Source organism: Chinchilla lanigera, unplaced genomic scaffold, assembly GCF_000276665.1.
Source record: "Chinchilla lanigera isolate Chin_1 unplaced genomic scaffold, ChiLan1.0 scaffold00128, whole genome shotgun sequence".
In the NCBI taxonomy this organism is placed as follows: domain Eukaryota; kingdom Metazoa; phylum Chordata; class Mammalia; order Rodentia; family Chinchillidae; genus Chinchilla; species Chinchilla lanigera.
The window spans coordinates 557,165-576,251 of NW_004955529.1; the positions used below are offsets into that span (position 1 = coordinate 557,165).

General features: G+C 37.0%; 1 protein-coding gene across 1 annotated transcript in view; it reads left to right on the top strand.

Annotated features, from left to right (window-relative positions):
* Tbx22 (T-box 22) overlaps nt 1-16,322 on the top strand; it is a 32,430-nt gene extending 16,108 nt beyond the window's left edge. Inside the window, exons 2-9 of the mRNA XM_005410093.2 lie at nt 6,852-7,028; nt 7,625-7,820; nt 8,659-8,760; nt 10,315-10,489; nt 11,510-11,674; nt 12,334-12,398; nt 12,745-12,830; nt 15,611-16,322. Of these exons, the coding sequence (XP_005410150.1) occupies nt 6,854-7,028; nt 7,625-7,820; nt 8,659-8,760; nt 10,315-10,489; nt 11,510-11,674; nt 12,334-12,398; nt 12,745-12,830; nt 15,611-16,224 (1,578 nt within the window). The 5' untranslated portion in view covers nt 6,852-6,853 and the 3' untranslated portion in view covers nt 16,225-16,322. The remainder of the gene's footprint in view (nt 1-6,851; nt 7,029-7,624; nt 7,821-8,658; nt 8,761-10,314; nt 10,490-11,509; nt 11,675-12,333; nt 12,399-12,744; nt 12,831-15,610) is intronic.
* The last annotated feature ends 2,765 nt before the right edge of the window (nt 16,323-19,087 follow it).

The window sequence follows — 19,087 nt, forward strand, 5'->3', positions numbered from 1 at the left end:
ACCAGTGCTTCTGTCAATGTTAGATATTGAAAAGCCCTGATCAAATGAAGGTCATAATGAGAATGTAGAGCAAAGCCCTTAACACTATATTTGTGTGCCTTGGGTATGTTGCAGTGGGGTACCAATGTAAGGGGGAGAAAATATATTGAAATACCCAGGAGGAAATGAACACATTTTACAAGCATGAGATTTGGTGAGCTCAACCTGTCAGTCACTCAGGAACATTTCCTTTTTAGATGCAGTAAATGTCTTGTTGGCCTCAGGGCAACACAAATCCGACAGAGCCAGAGGAAGATGGCACACTGATCTGTTAGGGTTTTAAGTGTTGAATACACAGAAAGTCACTTGTTGAAAAGGTATATGGGAAGAGGATATAAAGCAGACTTTTTCCTGGTTTTAGAGAGAGACAATGATTCTTCATAAGCAGTATTTTCCAACAATTAATTATTCGAGTAAACTTTGTATATCTCTGTTCAAGAGATCAGTTCAGTGCTATTTTGCTACATGTCATATTAATTAATTTATTTTGGTGCCGGTGTCTCCTGTGTACTGAGAACCTGCTCTACCACTGAGCTACACTCCACCACCTCTTTCCTTTGTGGATTGGCACACTGAAAGTTTTACCTATTTATAGGGTAAGATGTGATGTTTTGATTCATGTGTAATACTTAAGTAATGGCCAACTTAGGATATCTATTATATCCATCACCTTAGACTTTTATAATTTTTATGGTGAATACATTCAAAATAATTTCATGAGCCAGACGTGGTGGCATATGCCTGTAATCCCAGCACTGGGGAGGGTGAGGCAAGAGGATCGTTGTGCGCTGGACACCAGTCTGGGCTACAAAGTGAGCTCACAGCTGGCCTGAACTGCACAAGTGAGATCCTGTCTGAAAAAGACAAAAAAAGAATTTCATGAATTATTAATTTTAAAATTACCAAATTGGTGCCACTTCTCATATGTAGCCTACTTTCTTTGGAATTGATGTATAAAGCATATTTTGAGTCACTCTGACTCTGATTTTTATATGGAAAAAAGGCAGTATGAAAAACTGACAAAGAAAAATTAGTGGTAAAGAAAGTAATAGAAATGTATAAGTCATAAGAGTCAAGTTAAAATGGCTGCACATTTAAGTTCACATGCCACAAACTCAATCCATGAGGAATTATTATTTTCAGAAATCCTAATTAGTCCCTCGGTTAATATACAGCTGTAAAAATATCAACAGAGCACGAGAGGTGACATAACAAAGCACTACGTTTGACTAAAGCTCAATGCTTTAATGAGGAATGTTTGAGGATTAAAAGATGCAGAATGCATTTACAATTATTAATAATTTACACTATGCCAGGCATTCAGAATGAGCTAAAAGGTTACCATACAATGCCTATTCTTTCAGTTATTCAGATGACTATAGCATATGGTGACATCTGGAAGTAGTAAATTTATTAGTTACTTTTGTTTTATTCATCTACTGTATTCATAATTAACTAAGGATAAAATCACCCTCATAATTCTGGAATTAAAACTCCTGTACAGACATTCCTTGTGTAACAACCAAATTCTGTAACTACAACTAGGTTGTTAGTTTAACTGGTCACTAAATGAAGAACTAAGCTGGGCATTGTGGCACACACCTGTAACCCCAGCACTCAAGAGACTGAGGCAGGAGGATCATCATGAGTTCGAGGCCAGCCTGAACCACATAGAGAGACCCTCTCTCAAAAAACAAAAAAATAAATGAATGAATGAATAAGCAATTGTATATAGTAAGCACATGATAATATTTAGAATGAAGCAATGGTCAAAGAAAACTATGTGCATAACTCTTAATGAAGTATTGTAATAAATAACAGAACATAAAACTATAGTACTATACACTACACTCACTAAACATTATAGTACTGTATAAACAAGGTGTACTGCACAAAAGAGACAGTGAGGCTCTCTAAACACGATGTGTTGAACTGTACAAAAAAGAATAAAAAGTGAGGTGTAAGTTACAGCAGTGGGTAGTAAGTCAAAACAGTGTGTGTGGGTCCCAAATCTGAACAGTCCTTAGACAGATAGGTCATTAAATGAGGAACATGTGTAACTGAATCTTAGAACATCTACTAAATTTAAGTTATGAAATGAGTGGCCACACTTATGTTTAGAACAGCACATTTTGTAATAGCTAAATCTTGGAAAAACCCAAATGTCCATCAACCAATTAATGGATAAAAAAATGTGGCTTTTATTACAGTGGAGTACTACTCAGCCATAAAGAAGGATAAACGAGACATTTATTGCTAAATGGATGGACCTTGAGACAATACTCTTAAAGGAAATAAATCACTCACACATGTGTAAATATTACATTGTTTCTCTGGTGTGAGAAGTTGAAAGTGCAAATAAGAACTAAAATATATAATAGATACTGTGAAAGGGGAAGAAATTACTCAAACAGAAAGGGGAATGGGGAGGGGAGGGAGGAAGAGAAAAGAAAAAATGAGAAAAAAGGATAAAATGGAAACAAAGCTTTGCAAATAAGGAGGGGAAGAGCAGTTGAAAGGAGGGGAGGGGAATGGGAGGGAAAAAAGGAAGTAAGACATACCATGTACAGGTATGAGTTTCACTATGGTGAATGTCATCATTATGTATATCTAAATTTTACCAATAAACTTAATTTTTAAAAAGAAGATTGGGAAATACAGTTGCATGTCTTTACTATACTTCGATGGGAATAAAAAATATAATCTGACCTTTTGAATTTGTTTTAGGAGTTAATCAAAAGTTTGGGGTAGCAAATCTGTTCTTCCAGTACAATATCTGACCTCAGTACTTAAAATTATACAGTTGCCAAGTTTATACAAAGATTAACACGTTCCTGAAATTAACTTACATTATCCATCTGTTTAATATTGAAAAGACATAGGAATATTTAGTACATTTCAGACATTGTGCTAAGTGATTTGCATAAATTATTTAACTAAACCCTCAGATATATATACATAGTTACAGAAACATGCTCTATCGAAAAGATATTAGAAGTAAAAGCTTAGAAGAAAATGAAATTGCAAATAAGTAACAAAAATAATACTGGTATAAGTTTACTCAGAAAGCAGCAGTGTCAGAATTTGATTCCCATCTGTCTGAATTCAAATTTTGTCTTCCTACGATTTGAGCTTTATCACTATTGTCATAGTCATAAGAGTCCATGTAGAAATTTGAATTCTTTATGTAGAAAGACAATTTGTTATTCAGGGCTTACAATTCTGAAAGAAATTATAGCTTTAATTTTCTCTATTTAGAGAGCCAGTTGTATTGGGAAAAGAGAAGAAAGAAGGGATGAACAAGAAAGGGTGATTTTTCAAATTTTTGCCTACATAAGTGTATTCATCAGAATTCTTTTGCTTGCAAGTGATAAAATCCAGCTGAAACTCACTTAAGCAAACAAAGATGATTCATTTTTTCATGTAATTTAGTAGTTCAGGCAATATTGAATTTAGGTACTCAAACTATGTTGAGACAAAGCTGACTTTGTGTATCTTGATTCTGCTTTCATTGGGGTTCATTCTCGGAAGGACTTTCTCAAGCAATGGCAAAAAAAATTGTCATGAGTAACTTATTTCAGGCTCACATTCCATAATTGGAATTGAACCAAAGTATCATAATCATGGGGAGTGAGGATCAAAGGAGAGGAAGACTACCAGTTGAAGGGAATACTCTCCATCATAAAGTCCCTTGTGCTTACTAAATGGGGGAATATATATATTCCTACATATAATTGAATGATTTATTTAATTTCTTTTATTTCTTCTTCTATAGATTACATGTAGAAGTTGGAATGTCTCCATGTAAGTTTCAAATAAACTACTTATGAAGAATTGCAGAACACAGATGATAATTTTTCCTCTAGCAAATTTTCTTTCAAGCATACTTTTCTTCAATTAACCTATACTGCATGTATAGAAATCTAGAGAGGTTATGAATCTTTGCCTTATCATGGCAAACTTTTTTAAACAGTGTCCTTTTTCCTTAGGTGGGCATCTTTCAGTATCAGATCCTGAAACATGTTACACATGTTACACATGTTCCACAGCCACCCCTTAGGATGAAGAGTATATTATAAACGTGTGAGGGCTGGGGATTTAGCTCAGCGGCACAGAGCCTGCCTGGCAAGTGCAAGGTCGAGAGTTTGATTCCGGGTACCAGAAGAAAAACAAAACAAAACAAAAAAATGTGTATGGGTATTTTGGGATGAAATATGGATATTTCCCAAAAAATAGTTTCAGTAGTAGAGAATGAATTGATGGCTTTCAGTATAAGTTTTTAAGATTCCCAGTACCTCACAGCCCAGTAATTCTGCAAGTGAAAAGATTTGGAATGATGATTCTGAGACACATGATATTCTTCTTTCCGATACAAGTTAATAAGGAATTAATTGCACCTTACTCCAGCCCACTTGAGAAAGAACATTTCTCCCAGTATGACGTAATCTGATAGTTATTTAATAGGGAATTGGAAAAGCTTGCATTACACGAATATATAAGATCTGAAGGACTAAATTATACTTGTGTAATAAATATTAAAGAAGAGATGTTTCTTCTAAGAGAGAAACCTATATCCCAAGATATATTATTTTCTTGATTTAGGAAAGTCATACCATGTGGTAGTCCGAAAAAACAGAATAGACTTTGTAGTAAAGCTATTTTACCTCATTTTTAAAGAAATATCTTTTTTGAAAAAAAAAAAAACCTGCAAAGTAAAGGTTTCTCTTGCTATACAAGGTAATATTCTGTCTTTGAGAAATTAAATCAGCCAAAATTCAAAAGCAAGAAAATGTGTATACTGGGATTCACTATTGTAAATGCTACATGATTGTCAACACCCCAAAATTAACAAATTCTTGGCTTTTCTCTTTCTGAACTGTGTCTTTTATCTCAGATCATCCAGTAGATAAAAAGTGTAACTTCTGATTAAGAGAGAATGGACAAATATCATTCTCCTTCCCTTAATGGTAAAGAAATAAATATTCATGGAAATGTGACAAAGATCACTTCCAGGTCTGGCTGTTTCCCAGCTCCAGTACCTTGTACACAGGCATTAGTGTTTCCCTATGAGTTTTACTCTGGCTTTCTAGAATAAGGACAGTACCTTTCCCAACTCTAGATAGTGAGCAGTGCATAATTAATTATTGAACTGCACCCATCAACAGCATGCAAGCTGTAAATAATCCTTTGACCTGATATGCAAGATGATCAGAGGACTTAAAGTTATGCCCAGTTGCCTGAAGATGTCCTCACTATGGCCAAATATTTCACCAACACCATAACTGTCAGCATCACATGGAAATCATGCCAGGGAATACTTGTAGTTAAGTAACTAAAATTAAATATTTTACACAAGTCTTTTACTATTAAACTTCAGTGTTAAGATTTTATAAATTCAAGACTCTTCTGATTTTCAGTGGAATTAGATTGTCTCTGAATGCCCTTTGAGCAAATGTGTCAGAAGAGAACAGGAAAATCTTTCTGGAAATGTGAAAATATCATTAATTAAATGCAGCCTGCAAGAGTTAAGAACACTTGATTTCTTATTTCTGATGAAAAGTGAGTGATCAAGTCTCATGCATACAAGCAAACTTTTCACATCACCATTTAAACATGTTTCTTGGAAATGACAATGTCTCTTTCTGACACAAAGAACACCTTTACCCATTTTAAGGAAAAGTGAAACTGAACCCAGGAAGATACTCCAGAGGAAACTGGAATCAATTATTTAATCCCAACATTGTGAGTTGTGCACATTCTTGGGAGAAAAGCCCCTGTTGTTGCACTGCTGGTGGCCCTGGGTCCTTAGGCTGTGTTAATTAAGTTCTGTGACTAAGAGGAGGCTATGTATGGGAGCATTCAGCTCCCGCAGAACTATAGGTTAAAGGCTCAGGTTTGTTCTGACTTTTGATAGCAGTATCTGAGATCCTCCTGACTAGGTTTTCCTGACCTCCCTACAAAGTAAAATACTACAGATTGGCACAACCACCCACCCAGTTTGAGACCCTGAACCGCAGAGAAAACCAGCCCAGAAAGCATGAACTCCTTTCAACTTCCCCAGTACCCTCACTGGAGAAAAGATCTGTATACATTTATCTGGATCTGATTAAATAATATTTACACTTTTGTTGGAAAAGTGGCCCCGCATGGGCAATTATTTCATATGTCTTTGAGTTTTATAATTTAATGTGAAATAGTAACCTTTGCTGCTCTCTCCCCCAGCCTATTTGGATCCCCTTTCCAACCAACCCCCAGTGGCTCCTCCCTGTCAGACTCTGAAGTGTCACTCACAGTGCTTTCTTATGCTTTCAACAGTTTCCAAAACAAACAGTGGAGGACTGCGATAGGCCTGGTATTCACTCGGTGGGATGCAACAGTATCTCCCTATCGGATCTGCCTGAGCCTCCACTGGCAGCAGGTCTGCTCCCTAAAAGGCCAGCATTTGCCAATCTGCATGTGGCCAGGTCCTGGAAATAGGGATTTGGGGACTGATGGTCAGCGCATGTCCATTGTGAGAGTGGAGACTGCCAAAGGAAAGAGTACTAGATTGGAGGATTTAGATGCCAGTTTAATCTTTTTTCCCTCTTATTTTGTCTATTTAAAGGTAAATATACATATATTTTTTCACACACAGGTTTTGTTTTTGTTTTTTTCCTCGTTTGAGTACAGATCCAAAACTTGTTATTTTAGATTTGGGGATTTTTCTATTTTCCTTCCCTCTCCTATCATCTGTGCCCTCCCTCTTTCTGCCTCCCCTCCCAAGTAAGATCAGGTTGAAACTTTGCTGAGCTCATTCACTTCGCCTCCTCCAGGGATGGCTCTGAGCGCTCGAGCGCACGCTTTCTCGGTGGAAGCCTTGGTGGGGAAACCCAGCAAAAGAAAATCACAAGACCGGAGGGAGGAGGTGCAGATTGAGCCGCAGGAGAAAGATAGCAGGGAGCAAAAGGAGGAGAGAAGAAACAGCGCTGTAGGCAAGAGACAGCAGCCCGGTGAGTATCCCCAGGCAACCCCTTTGCTCTTAGCCCTCCTTTCAGGCTTTCATGCTTGTTAGATCGATCCACATCCCTCCGGCAGGCTCACCTCGCGGTGAGACAGTGGCAAGCCTTACCCAAGGAGGTCCTGGCCCATTACAGCCAAGCTGCTAACTGCAGGACACCCCTACCACCAAACTGTAAGGAGAGTTTCAGAGCATCTGAATCCCGCTGGGAGTACTGTGTGGTTCCTTTGCAGTGAATTGGAGGGCCTCTCATACTTGTGAAGGAGTGAGGCTCACAGAACCCCTAAACAGTACAGTGAGCCAGAGGATAGCTGTTCTTCAAGGGAGCAAGCAGGATGTTCTCCCAAATTTCAAGGGGATACAGCCTCAGTCAGGACTGTCTCTTGGAGTGTGTGGATAGGCATATCTATGGGGAAATGAACTCCGCTCTCTTCATTAAAGAATTGCAGAGAGTGTTGTGGGGAGTTTGTGGATCCACCATCAGGGAAAGGGAAGGGCCAAGACCTGCCTGCTCCAATTTAGGCGCCTGCCAGAAGGGCATGCACAACCTGAGAAGCTCTCTCAAACGCTGGGCATCTCTGTGGCCAGCAGAAAAGCAACTCAAGACAGAGTCTTCAACGACTGCTTTTTCAGGCTGTGATGGCGACAGCAGTAGCTGCAGCAATGGTAACAGCCAGAAAAAATTGGAAGAGGAAGATGTTATCCAAGTGGAGCTTCAGGGATCTGAGCTGTGGAAGAGATTCTATGACATCGGGACTGAGATGATCATTACCAAGGCCGGCAGGTTTGGCCCTGCTCATGCTTTTCTTGACTCACTTATGACACAGTAGGCACTCAGAGTATCATTTTTCTTATACGTGCACACTCCAGTTTTGTGCTCTGTTACTCCCTCTCAGTACTACTTGATACACACTAGAAAGAAAGCCACAAGATCTTCAGTTTATTGGGCTAGAACATACCTAGCCCTATGTGAATTATTCCTTTTCTATACATCCTGACTCCAAGAATGCACTGTCCAGCTCCTGTATGTCATATATGATGAAAATCAGTCCTGCTGAGGCAGGCACCATATGTCATCTCTATGTTGTAGGCTAAGGCCAGAATTCTCAGCTTAAGCCTCACAGATATCATAGGATAATATTCCATTCCACCAGCCTTCAGCCCGCCATCCCTGGCCAAGGTCACTGTGAGGTGAAACTTTCCAGGCTACCATCTGGTATGGGGCAGCCTCTTTATGAAAGCTGAGTTATTTTTCATCAGTCTTCCTATTTTTACCCTTTCCCAAATCTGTGCATAGACTTTACTGCTGAAATTCAGGGAAAGGCACAGAACCTTTTCTTTCTTACTCTTTTAGTGCTTTTTATTATGGGGTGCATGAAGAGGAGTTAGGAAAAAGCTCTGTGGTAAAGATATTCTGCTTCATTCAGAAATCCAGGAATTTTCAATTGGGCATACGATCAACAGTACTTCCTCGTGTAGCAAATATCATTCCCTAAACCTGTTATGAAGTGGGAAGGGTTTTGTGAGTCCTTTTACCTTTTACTGGCATAAGCATTTGTCCATAACCCCCTTCCAAACATCTCTAAAATTTCCCAGATTGGTCCTTATTTTCTTTCCCTCAGGCGCATGTTCCCCTCTGTTCGGGTGAAGGTGAAAGGGCTGGACCCAGGAAAGCAGTACTACGTGGCTATTGATGTGGTGCCAGTGGATTCCAAACGTTACAGGTAACTCGGCCCATATGAGACTACACCACACTCAGCATTGTTACCTTCAGATTTATAGCTTCACAATGTTATTTTTAAAACTGTAGCACATGGAGAGGAAGGTTGTCCTTCCTTGGGCTTGCGAGTTGAATTTGTAGTAGGTTTGTTCTTCTTCCTCCTGGAATATGTGTGCCAAATAATAATTTAGTGTACACCTAGACCTCTAGCCTAAACACTGCTCTGCCATCAGCTATGTAAACTGTGGAAGGTATAAGTTCTGGTGACCAGGAGGAGAGAAGTGTGAAGGAATTTGGGGAGAAATGCCCTAGGCTTTATGTGAGTCTGAGAATTAACTATAACATAGGGTGTTCTTCTTTTGTAACCACTATCCACAGTGATAACCTAGTTGCCCAAGGCTACTAAGAGGTTATTGTGCCTATGTTCATCTTTCATGCTTTCTTCAGTCATTTACCTGAAGTGGTGGCTAGGTCTCAGAGGGTAGGAGAACCTATTTACCCTTTCTCTTTAAGCCCTCTACTTACAACAGGCTGAAAGTGGCTGAATTGTTTAAATATAATTGTATCTTCTGAGCTAGCAGCACAGAAGCAGTGTCCTGCTGATGTTTTGACTCAGAGAGCCAGAGGGTAAAGCAGTGTAAGAGCAGCCTGCATGGCAATCTTGAGGGTTTGATCTAGAGGCAGATGTGATGCCTGATACCCCAGGGAGTGAGCCTACATGGACCAGTACCTGATTCTCCAGAGAGAGCCTGCCCAGAGACCAATGCTGGTTTTTAAGGCTAGAAAAAATTATGGCTCACCAGACTGCTGGAACTATGGCCTGGAAACAGCAAAATAAGTTGTTTGATTTTATACATTGTAGTTGGTTTGAAAGCGCAGAGCACAAATGAGAAATCTGATTAAATATAAATATATACATATATTCCCCAAGATAGAACATCTCTACATTTTAGAGATGTTTAGAGATTATATATATATATATTCCCCAAGATAAATGCAATTAGTATGTATTACAAACATACACTAAGGAAAAAAAAATCTAAGAAAAGAGTAACTGAGAGTTTGAGTTTGGAAATGATAGCCAAAAGCCCAAGGCTGCATGTGGTGTAGCTCCTGGGGATGTTTTGGTGTGAAAAGCCTTACTGATTTAATGGCATAGATTGTGGCCGGTGTCAGTAGGCTAGACACATATCCTGCTCAACCCTTCACTTCTCTGATGCTTTTTGCCAATGCTGGTACTTTTTTCTGGCATTTCTGCACATTAATATGGCTTAGATAAACTTCTGTTGCTATTTCCATGAGGAAATGCAAACCAAACTTGAAAATCTCATGGTATTTTATTTGTCCTGGCACTTTGTCACATTTTCATGACATACTTACTTACTGTTTGTGTTTTGCTCCTGAATGCTCTTTAGAAATCAAGATGAGTCTTCTACATGCCTTTGGGATCAGAGGGCTGCCCTTTGGCAAGGCGCTTATTAGCAGAAATAGGCAGCTGGCCTCCCATCCTCCTGAATTTGTTTGACTGAGCCTAATGCCACACTCCATGCCTTTTCAGATATGTGTATCACAGTTCACAGTGGATGGTAGCTGGAAATACTGACCATTCGTGCATCACTCCTAGATTCTACATGCATCCAGACTCTCCCTGCTCAGGAGAGACCTGGATGCAGCAGATCATCAGCTTTGATCGGGTGAAACTCACTAATAATGAGATGGATGACAAAGGTCATGTAAGTGAACAAAATCTTCCCCTCTGAAAAGAGGGGTTCCAAGACTCCTCCTCACAGGTTATTCTGGACTGGTCAAGGAGGCTTGTCTCAGTTGCACATGTGGCCTTTGGGAACTTTATAAGCTCTGTGCCTATGAATAAAAGAGGCAATGAAAGTCTCTGAAACCTGTGGCTCCTGAGAGTGCTGGCATTTAAAATAGTAAGAGTAAGGAGTTTGAAGCCTGAAAGACATCTCCTTTAGGCAGAATTGCTGGTCTAATAGAGTGGAAGAGAAAACTTCTTGGGGCTGTCAGGCACTTTGGCCTCCAGGGTAATTACTGTGGGCTCTTGCCTTCCCTGGACTTAATGCCGTTGTTAAGTGAGCACCTTTGATACAGTGTACTAGGAGGATGCAAGTGAAGAACCAGAATACTGACAGGAAATTCCCCCACAATCTACTCCCATGGAAGTCAGTTCCTGCCTGTTCTTAGAGCACATGGATCTTGAGCTTGTGCCTTACATGCATTCCTGCCTCTGCCCTGCCCAGTCTGGTCCTATGACAGCCACAAAAGGAGAGAGGGAAGCTACCAGGATCTGGAGATGAGAGATGTTAGAAGGTTGTTCAAGGAGTCTTCTGTACTACATGACTATGCACATTTGGAGGCAGGAAAAGGCCCCAATCTGAAATTTGAATCGTTGTTGCCTATTTTTTTCTGAGGTGCTTTTCTCTGGAAACCCTTTAGCCACGAGGGACTCTGTGGAAGGACAAGTGACACAAAAAGAATCCCTTATGGGGGGCTGGGGATTTAGCTCAGTGGCACAGCACCTGCCTGGCAAGTGCAAGGTCGTGAGTTCGATTCCCAGTACCCGAAAAAAACAAACAAACAAAAAAAAAGAATCCCTTATGTGCAGTTACCTGATCTTCCCTGGTTTAGTCTAACCTCTTTCTTTATATGTGCAGAACTGGGGGTTGGGTGAGAGAGGAGCAGTGTAGGAAGGCAAAGCCAGTTTTTCTGGCAACATTGGACCATTTCTCCCCCAGATCATCCTGCAGTCTATGCATAAGTACAAGCCTCGTGTACATGTGATGGAGGAAAATAGCAGGGTTGACTTGTCCCAGATTCAGTGCCTGCCTGCTGAAGGGGTTAAAACATTCTCCTTTAAAGAAACTGAATTCACCACGGTGACAGCTTACCAAAATCAGCAGGTAAGCTGGCCAAGTGCCAGACAAGATGGAGTGGCCCCAGAGGAACTTGGGATAGAGGCAAGCTGCCCTGTAGGGTTAATTAATCAATTAATTAATTAATCTTATTGTGCAGGTTTGCAGTACATGATGTTTACAGTCCTTGTAGGGAGTTGGTATATGGACATACTACATCTTAATGCTTTTATTATCCCCTTCCCCCTTTTCTCCCTCCATCTCTGTATGTTTTATCAGTACATGTAAGTAGCATATAATGTTTGCATTCTTTGTGGGGAGTTGCTACATGGATATAGCATGTTTCATTCTTTTTCCATTCTTTACCCCTCCCTTCCCTTCCCCCCTCTCCTTCTGTCACTTGATCCCCTTTCCATTTGAGCAAAATCTGTCGCCTTACTTCCTATTAACAACTGGAAAAATTCGTGGCTTCATTTCATTATCATCAAGTCAAATTTGATAATAAATTATGTGATTCTTGTTTTAGAAAGGCGAACAAAATGAAGGGGCCAAGAAATAATCATAAATTTGACTTTGGTATATATTTATATTTATTTATAGTACCACATTACAAATTGCAGTATTGCATGGTTGTAACCATTATAAGCAATGGCCACAGTGTTCAGTGAAACACTGAATTTCTATTTCTCTTTCTTTTGAATTTATAGATTACCAAACTGAAAATAGACAGGAATCCTTTTGCTAAAGGATTTAGAGATCCGGGAAGAAACAAGTAAGTAGCATAACAATCAGACTGAGTACTTGTACAACCCTTTTCACAAGTATTAAAGATAAGGAAATTGAGGCTCCAAGATGGAGATTTCTAAATGTTTTGACTAGGAGTTAGTAAGAAACGTGACTAGAGGTTTGTTTCCAAACTCTTGCCTTCTTCCTTCCCTTGCCTAACTAATTTTAAGATATTACTGTTCTAAAACCTTGGGTTTCAATTTTTTCTCTAGCTATAAAAGAAAAATATTTCAGGTAATCTCCCCTAAAAGGTATAAAAAGTTTATAGCTATAAATGATCATCTTTAAAAACTGTATTCTGGGATTGCTGAAAGTTGAATGTCTTTTTTTAGAGGTGTATTGGATGGACATTTAGAGACCTATCCATGGAGACCTTCTCTCACTCTGGATTTAAAACCCTTTGCTGCAGACTCACAAAGTAAGCAAACTTATAAAATTCAGCTTTATTTTTACCTATTAATGAAACAGAAACAGCGAGATATGTACTCCCAGAGCTCACTTGGATTCTTCAGTATCTCCCTGTCTCATATTCAGGATCTACCTGTGGTCCGTCTGTGGTCTGATTTATAAATATATTAGCTATAGAAATGATATTTTAGGTTTTATGAAAAATATTCACCACATGTTAAAATGATTTCCCTTAAATTACATCATCACTTACCTCTAAATTTCCTTTTCTGTGAGTAAATATCAAAAATAATACTAAATTAATTTATGTGAATAGATGTATATTTAGATCTCATTTTCAAACTCTCAAAATCATTGAACAATTGATATACGATAATATCAATGTATTCTGAGGTTCATAACATGTAGGATAAAATATATGATGGGCAAGATATAAAAATTAGGAAGAACACTGCAAGTATAAACTAGAAAGTTATTTTATGCAAAGTAGTGTACTACTACTTGAAGATGAACTATAAGTCAAAGATAAATACTATGAACATGGAACAAACATAAAAATGTTAAAATTAAAAAGCCAACAAAGGAGCTCACAGGCCATACAAAAAATAAGATATGGGATAAATTTGGCATGTTTGCTATAATCTATTGTTAGTTTTAATCTTTTAACCCTTAAATTTTTAACTTACATACAGAAATAAAATTTTAAATATTAATGAGGTATCTTATGATGTTTTGATGCATGTATAGATTGTGCAATGTTTTCATCAGTCTAAACATATTTACTTACTCAAGTATTTATTTTTGCAGGGCAAAAAGATTCAAAATCACTTATTACAGATTTTGAAATGTAGAGTATATTATTATTCATAGTCACCCTACTATATACTGCAGAGCTTCTTGCTCGTATCTAACTGTAATCCAGTACCCATTGACTAACATTTCCCCGTGTCTCCCTCACCTCTGCTCTCTCCAACCTCTGAAACCACCATTTTACTCTCAACTTCTATGACACCAACTTTTTTGTATTGCACATATGAATGAGATCATGCAGACTTGTCTCGCAGCCTCACAATTAATTTCACTAATTTTAAATATTTGCAAGGTATTTGTTCTCAAGTAGTATATTATGTAGCTAAATAATAATAATAATAATCTAATGCACTGTTTCTGGTAAAATCATGTATAACTTCATTTACTCTGATATTTAACAATAAATAGAAAAATTTTATTCCTAAGAAGTATGAATTTTTCCCTTTTGTCTTTACTCCATTAAAGTTGCTTATCTGAACACTAATCCAAACTTCAAACTATGGATCAGATCATTTTTATTATGCTTCGTTTGAATATGGTATGATGTCATACCAACCAATTAAATATGAAGGGAGCAAGCCTAATCATTTGTTGAAATATCTCAATGGCTTGACTGTATTGATATGGTTTGGGGAGTTGCATAAAAAATGTGAAAACTTATTTTACAATATCAGCTTAACTAATAGCATATAGGCAGCACTCTTTTAAAATATACAACTCCTTACAATGTGCATCAGTTTAAAACTTAAGGATTATCATTAGTTGATAATTTAAAATTCACTATTTTCTTAATCATTTAAGATGTCTAGAATGTCCTGAACTTGTAAAAAGAGGAATAGCAATATACTTGCTACTCTGCTAATGAAAGACTAAGCTGTATCTTTATGCAGAAAATAACTTAAGAATTGTAACATCAAAGCCCTCGACATATTCATCCAATCGGGTCAATAACCAGTTGTTTCATTGAATTCAAATGTTTACAAAAATAAGATTTAGAAGCAAGATTTTCCTGGACCTTATAATTATCCCTAATTTCAGTAGGTGCTGGGCAATTATCATAGATGATTAGATATCAATATCTCAGTACTTTCATTTTTAGCTTGATGTTTCTTACCTTGCAAACTTGTCTTCATTTCTTGATATAGTGAGCCACAGGAGTCTCCCCATCCATGATTTTCATATAAGTAAAAGAACTAATGGTTTTCAATGTGTTATTCTCTTTTATGCAATATTTTCAGGAATAGTTATTTTATCAGGTTGAAGTTGTTTATATAATCACTACCAATTTGTTTAATTATTTTAACTCCTATTTTAAATTTAATATTTAAAAGTTTAAACACAAAAAGCTAGTTTATCTGGGCATGGTAGTGCATGTCTGTAATCCCAGCACTTGCAAGGCTGAAGCAGGAGAATTGCCACAAATTGTAGCCAGCCTGGGGTACATAGTGAGTTCCGGATCAGCCTGAATTACATACCAAAGCTCTCTCTCAAAAGAAATCTATCCTTTCATAAAGTATTATTGACTGAGTCGTATAATTAGGATGATTTTTTTTTCCTTTTAAGAAGAGGTTCCAATAAAGTGCCTAGGCTGGCATTCACATGCAGTCCTGCCACCTCAGCATTCAAAGTGGCTGGGATTACAGGCAACAGAGCATGATTTTAGGGTAATTGAGATTCATTTGCAGTAATTCACTGAATAAATATGATTCAATTGTCTAGTGCAGTCCTGGATCTTAGTGAATATTCATTATACAACACACAGTATGTAGTAGTGCTGAAAGTAAAAATGGTAGTAGTAGTACAGACACTATTCAACTTCAGTCAGAGGAATGAACATATATCTTTTCCCACAGAAGCTGAAAGAAATGTGTATTTGCAAGGAAAGCTAATCTAAGCATGAAACAGGGATGGTGATTTATATAATACTAATTCAGCAAGAACATCAAGTTCATGGTTCATTAATTGAATTATCATTCACAGGTGGAAGCAGTGACTCATCTCCAGTGACCGCTAGCGAAAAGGCTCCCTCTCCTTTGAACTCCCTACTTTCTCCACCGTGTTCTCCACCCACATTTCACTTACCGACAAACTCCCACGGAATGACCTGTCCAGAGACGCACCTGCACAATATTAACTTGCCTTTTTGCTACAAGATTTGCCCATCTAACTTTTGGAGACAGCAACCTCTTGTCCTACCTGCTCCTGAAAAACTATCAGGTAGCAACTGTTCTCAACCTTTAGCCCCACTCATGATGGAACTGCCTATGATATCTTCCCTGGGGGTCACCAATTCAAAAATTGGTTCATCGGAGGACTTCGATGGGCAGTGTCTTCAAACAACTCATTCTGCCAGTCAAATGTTATATGGATTACAGTCCCCCGATAACATTTTTCTACCAAATCCCATTACCCGGGAAGCACTTGGTTGCTCATTTCACCCTTCCTATGGCTTTTATAGGTGCAACTTCTCTATGCCATCTAGACTGGGAAATGCTGCCAACCATCTCAAAAGAAATGACAACAGTCAAGTTTCTTTTACAGAAGGCAAATGTAACCATTCTCATTGGTATCCAACAGTCAACCACTGCCTTTAATGGAATAATCTCATTTTTAAAACAATTGTATGTAAGCATCTGTTTTCTTTATTTGTAGCCTAAGACATATCAACAGCTATTGGGCTTTAAAAACTCCATTTCCAGACATCACTGCTGTCTTATGCATTTAAAGTGCCTTATCAAATGTTCCCAATGAAATTGTTTATAATGCCAAATGTTACCTATAAGAATCTCTGATTACACTGGCCTTGGGCTTCAAAATAAAATATGCAATAAATATTATTTGATAAAATAACCCATCAGTGAAAATTGTTGCCAAAATATGAGATCTCTAAGTATAGACAGTTTACTATGCCACCTGTCTTTTACATATTGACAATGTCCAAAAGAAGGTGGATATAATTGCTTTGAAATCAGTGAAACAGTTTCAGTTTTCTCTACGAAAAATGGCTTCATTATAATTACCTATCTGGTAATTTGTGCACTTTACACTTTTATACTCCACTGTTGAGGGAAATATAAAATTCAACTTTAAGGTGCAAATAAGGACATAAACTTTTATTAAGGACATAAACTTTCAAGTATTAGTTTTAGTAATCTCTGTAGCCTAAAGATCATTTAATTCTGAAGGAACACAAAGATCAAATGAAACAAAACATCTAAATAAATTTGATCTTTTATTTCCTTTTATTTTTAGAGCATTTTAACTGAAGTTTATTTACTTATTCCTTTTACAGACCTAATATTCTATATCCTATTTACAAAAACAAGTGATTTTACTTCTCCAAAAATATTAGGACATTGTTGTTGAAGGGGGAGAATACATGCACATCCATAAATAGGAACACTGTTAGAGTTTAGATCCAGTCTTCTGTGTCAGTAGTGATAAATTAGGTTGGACAACAGAAGCAAAAACAAGACTTTAGTTTATGAAATTGAGCAGTTTCATTACTGTAGGTCCTACATTTCTGAAAATAGTTTTGAAGCATAACCTACATGTAACTTGTATACCATTAAGATCAGTCAGGTTTTAATTTTTATGTCAGTAGCACTAGCTATTTTATTAAGCTAGAGTTTTTCATATCACAATGGCCTGACATGACTTTTGACATACTAAACAATCTCTTGAAGTATTTTTTCTAAATTTTCTGAAGTGTATTAGGAAGAGCATATTATTAATTTTGCTCAAATGGTTATTTAATTTAAAATATTTCTTATAAACATACCTTCTCATATATGTATTAAAATTATGGGGAGGAAAATAAAATGATATATAAGTGATATATCTATAATTTTCCCAAGATGAATGTAATTATTTTGTATCTCAAACATAAAAAGTTAAGTAAAAGTTTGTACCCTTCATTTCTGAGCCTATGCACATGGTTACATTCAAATTAAATATTCTAGGCAAGATGAAATATTATTTGTGGCTTCAACTAATTAGTTACCATTTCAAAAGTCTTTGAGGGATAAAATCTGTATTTCCTAGATTTATTAAGCAAAGGATTAAAAGCAACAAGCACACTTTACTTTTCTCTACTCCAAAAGAGGAATCTGTAGGGTAACTTTAATTGCTCAAATAAATTATGACTTTTGTTGAAACTGCACTAACAGATCATTAATGAAACATTTTGAGGGATTATATGAGAAAGCCTCAGTAATTAGCAGGAGAAAGTACTTACCTGAAAAATTCTGAAAACCTCTGGGTTACCTTTTTAGTGATTGTTTAAGAAAGTATTAATTTTTTAGCTGCTCCAGAGTACTTTTACCTCTGATTTGTATTTCAGATAATTTCACTATATATTCCTCACATAAAACTGGTAACATGGAATTCCACTAGTATAGTGACTATGAGAAAGAGGCAAAATGTCAAGTGTTAGAAGCTAGACATTTATCATATTTTATACGATGTTCATAAATTCTCATGTCATGTTTTTAATTTAAGAAGTAGCCAAAGGAAGCCGTAGAAAAGTAGACTTGAAAGAAACTGATAACTCGACAAGTTGCAGGTGCCAACAACGAATAAAAACAAGCATGTGCTTTGGAAATTATAGGTTTATTTTTCGTTCTCTGAATCATTTCTGTTACACACATTCGAGGAAATCCTGGCCCTCATGAAGCTGGTAATATGCTTCTTTGATGAATTACTGGTATATTAGTCAGTGTTTCTGGCTGTATTAGAACGTGGCTGAAAGAAAATTTTTGTGTTAAAATTCAAAATATACTTTGCATACATCTACACCCATGCTGATGATAAATTTGAAAGCTTTGAAACAATAGTTACGTTTCCATGTACACAGTTAGGTAGCATGTTGTTTTCTCCTTATTGAATCTGACTAACAGGTCTTTTGCTTACCTGAATATGAAGTTTAATAAATCCCAGATGTTACCGTTGTGTATGTGTGTGAATGTGTATCCAGTGGGTATTTAGTTTTGTTTTTAACTAATTTACAGTGTTGTTTTCCTCTCCTCTTTCTAAAAAGAGACATCACAAAGAACACCTACTTGTTGCTTTCTTACGATATTAAGTATAATATTTATTTGTAAAATAACATTTAAATATATTTAGAAATGTCTATTTGTATATACTGCACTTTGTGAATTGAACTGACAGTATAAAAATATAATTCTTTTGCAATTTAGAGGTATGTTACCTTTGTGCTAAAAAAAATGTAACTAGCCAAAATAACAGTATCCTGTATACTGCAACAGTTTACCAGTTGATTTCATTGGAATTTAACATGTTTATTTTAGCAGTTTAAAACAAACCAAATGTATAGGTTAGGTATCAGTGACAGTTGCTTTGATATAAGCGCCTTGGTATACATTTAATCTTCTTTGGTTTCGTCTGCAATTAAATGATAATTTGTATTAAAATGGTACAATAAACATGGTTTTGATG